Here is a 3,249-nt window from a genome sequence, read left to right as displayed (position 1 = left end):
GATGTCTCCTGGGCCCTCACACAGGAAGTGAGCAGGAACACCCAGGTCCCTGGCCCTGCCTCCCGCCCATGCGGCTTCACGGCTGAGCTGTTTTCGCTGAATGAAGTCTCTCCCTTCACTGGAGAACATGTGAACATGGCCCTAGGGCCGTGGTTCTCAACCTGTGGGTCGCGACCCCTGTGGGGGTCGAACGACCCTTTCACAGCGGTCGCCTGAGACCATCGGAAAACACATCTATAATTACGTATTGTTTTTGTGATGAATCACTATGCTTTACTTATGTTCAATTTGTAACAATGAAAATACATCCTGCACATCAGATATTTACATGACGATTCATAACAGTAGCAACATGACAGTGATGAAGCAGCAACGAAAATAATGTTATGGGTGGGGGTCGCCACAACATGAGGAGCTGTATTAAAGGGTCGCGGCATTAGGAAGGCTGAGAACCGCTGCTCTAGGGAAATGGGCCAGAGTCCTAGGACTCAGATTTCTGGAGGAAACCAAAACAGCCTGTCCCTGTCCCAGGAGAGAGGCTGCAGATTGCAAGGACCAGGGTCATCACCTTCGTTGCACTGCGCGGTCACTCACAAGTGCAATTCACTCCAGGCAGCACCTTATATAATGTGTGCGTGTGTGTGTGTGTGTGTGTTGGGGGAGTGGACTCCCCCACATCCTGGGAGAGAACATGGTCTAAAAACGGCTCCAGAGCAAGATCCAAATCAGAGCGGCTGAAGGGAAAGGAGTGCAGCTGACCGGGAGGTGACGCCACATTCGGCTCCACACAGCTGCTGCTGGACATGAAGGTCCCGGGAGGCCAAGTCTCCCTGATTTTCTGGAGAACACAGAAAATCTGGATTTTTAACGTGAAATCATCCAAATTCTTAAATGTTGGCAACTAACACAAAGTTTTAAAATGAGGTGAGTTGGTCAAATCCAAGAAAAGGAGGCTTGCAACGGCGCAGCGATTCGCCAAAACCCGAACAGCCAGGCGAGGCGGCGGAGCCCAGTTTCCTGGAAGCTTCTTTCGGGCACAGCTTCCTGGTCGTAAAATGCACTCACGCTGGGCTCCGGCTGAACCCCTCCCGCGCTCGGGGCGGCAGAGCCAAGTCAAGGTCGCCCACCCCGCCCGCTGCGCCCGCCTCCCCGCGCCCTCCCTCCCAGCGCGCCCAAGGCTCCCGGACTCCGGACTTCGCCCTGCGTCCCCCGGGCGAGAAGGTCACTATCTGTCCCCCTGCGCCCCCCCCCCCCATTTCCACACATTCACCCCCTCCCCACCTTCCTCCCCCCCCCACCCCCACCCCCGCCTGCTGCAAGCCCGACTCCCACCCCGTCCCCAGCGGGCCACACACGACTGTCCTGCCCGGCCCTCCCGCCCCGTCCCGAGACTGCCTGCGGCGGTCACCTGTCCACCCCGGGCTCCAGAGGCCGGTCCGCGGGCGCCCGGGCCCCTCGCGCGGGGCTCCACAAACGCGCCGGGCGGCTGGGAGGGGAGGCGCGCGGGAGCCGCCCGCACCGGCTTTATTGTGTCACCAGCACTCGCGGGTGAGGACGCCGCCCGCCCCCTCGCGCCTGCGCCGCGTCCTCGGCCGGGCGCGCGGCCGGCTGGCGGGCCTCGTCCGCCTGCTCCAGCAGGTGCATGCGCGCCGTGGTCTCGGTGAGCATGTCCATGAGCACCTCCTGCTGCAGCCGCAGGTAGTTGTTCTCCTCCAGCAGCACCTGGCTGCCGTGCTGCGCCTGCGCCTTCCAGCCCGCGGCGGCCGGCGAGGGCAGCACCGGCCTCAGCCGCCCCGGCGGGCCCTCGGCGGCCCAGCGGCCGCTGCGGAACACGAACGCCCGGTCGCCGAGGCGCGTGCGCGGCGCGCCGTAGCCGAGCCCCAGCTCCGCGTGGCGCGTGCGGTGGTCCAGCAGGTAGAAGGTGGACATGGAGGAGACGCGGCGCAGCGGCGGGCGCCGGGGCGAGAAGCGCTGCGAGAAGTGGTCGGCCCAGAACTGCCGCAGCCGCTCCCGCAGGCCGCTGGCGAGGTCCATGGCCGGGCACCCGGAGGCCTTCGGGTCGAGGACCAGGTGGGCCCCGGCCGGCGTGTGGGCGCCCGGAGCGGAGAAGCGAGGACGCTGGAGGACGCGCAGCCTTGGGGCCCCTGGTGTTCTGAATGATGAAAGCGAGTCAGGGGCACTGCCGGGGGAGGGCGTCCATCCGCACTGCCCGAGATGGGAATTTGTTCTAGGGGAGCGAACAAGATGAAGCTAATATTAAAAAAAAAAAAGATGAAGCTAATATAGGGTGTCATGGGTCGGAGTCCCTAGAAGCAGAGCCCGAGGTGAGAATTGTTGAGCAGTCTGCTCGGTGACGCCTGCCCCCTCAAATCGCGTGGCCTGGTGGACAGGTCTTGGCCACTGAGAGCCCATCCTTCGCAGCAGTCCCCCGAAACCATCTTCCCAAAGGCCGCCCTAGGTTAGGCCCTGGGGACAGAAATGCCAATGAAGAACCAGACCCCTGCTGTCTGAGCCCTGGGTGGCTGCTGGGAGGGCTCCCGGGTGGGGGAGGAGGGAATAATACCAGAGACAGGTACTTCAAAGATGTGCGGGACTTTGCCAGGAGGGTTGCGGGTGGATAAGGGCGAGTGAAGAGCCAGGCAAGGCTTGCATGTTCCAGAGGCGAGGAGGAACTGGGGTGGGGTTGGTGCCCAGTACTTAGCGGAGAATAGCAGGAGAGGGAGCTGGACAGGGGCAGGAGTGCACAGACTTCCCTCTGAGGGCAAGAGGGCACTGCTGAAGGCTTACAACGCCAGGGCCAGGTCTGGACCGGCACAGTATTTGGTAAGATGCCTAGCACAACCAGCAGCATGATTGCCCTCGTCACTGAGTTATTCTGCAACCTCGAACTAGCACCTGCTCTGTGCCAGGCCCTGTTCGGGGCCGGGGGTTGCTGCCTGTGTCTGCCTTCAAGATGCTGCTGGTTTGGCTGGGAAGCCAGACGTGTTTGTGGAGAGTTCACAGCCCAGCGTGCTCAGTGTCATCCGGGGGCATGTGCCTGGGCGAGGACCTATGCTTAGGGCTTGAGGTAACAGTTCTGCAGACTACACCTGGCTTTGGTCCCAAGCAGACCACATCCTCAAGGAAGCTAAAGTCCGAAAGCAGACACGTCCCATTTTCCTTCTCCCCATTCCCCACCCCTCATCTCCCTGTAAGTGCTGATTCTGTTGTATGTGAGAAGAGGACTATATGCTCTCTTAAGTTCCTCTT

The 3,249-nt window shown here is 61.5% G+C and overlaps 1 protein-coding gene across 1 annotated transcript; it reads right to left on the bottom strand.

The window, feature by feature from the left end:
* Positions 1-219: 219 nt before the first annotated feature.
* Positions 220-2,164, bottom strand: CBY3 (chibby family member 3). Its single transcript, XM_081090628.1, has 2 exons — positions 1,409-2,164; positions 220-838 (listed from the first exon to the last, which is right to left on the bottom strand). The coding sequence occupies exon 1, from the start codon at positions 2,032-2,034 to the stop codon at positions 1,525-1,527; it is 510 nt and encodes a 169-aa protein (XP_080946754.1). The 5' UTR covers positions 2,035-2,164; the 3' UTR covers positions 220-838; positions 1,409-1,524.
* Positions 2,165-3,249: the final 1,085 nt, after the last annotated feature.

Source organism: Myotis nattereri (assembly GCF_964212035.1).
Source record: "Myotis nattereri genome assembly, chromosome: 5".
NCBI classification, from domain to species: domain Eukaryota; kingdom Metazoa; phylum Chordata; class Mammalia; order Chiroptera; family Vespertilionidae; genus Myotis; species Myotis nattereri.
The sequence above is the reverse complement of the archived record's forward strand: the minus strand, read 5'-3'. Positions and strand labels throughout refer to the sequence as shown.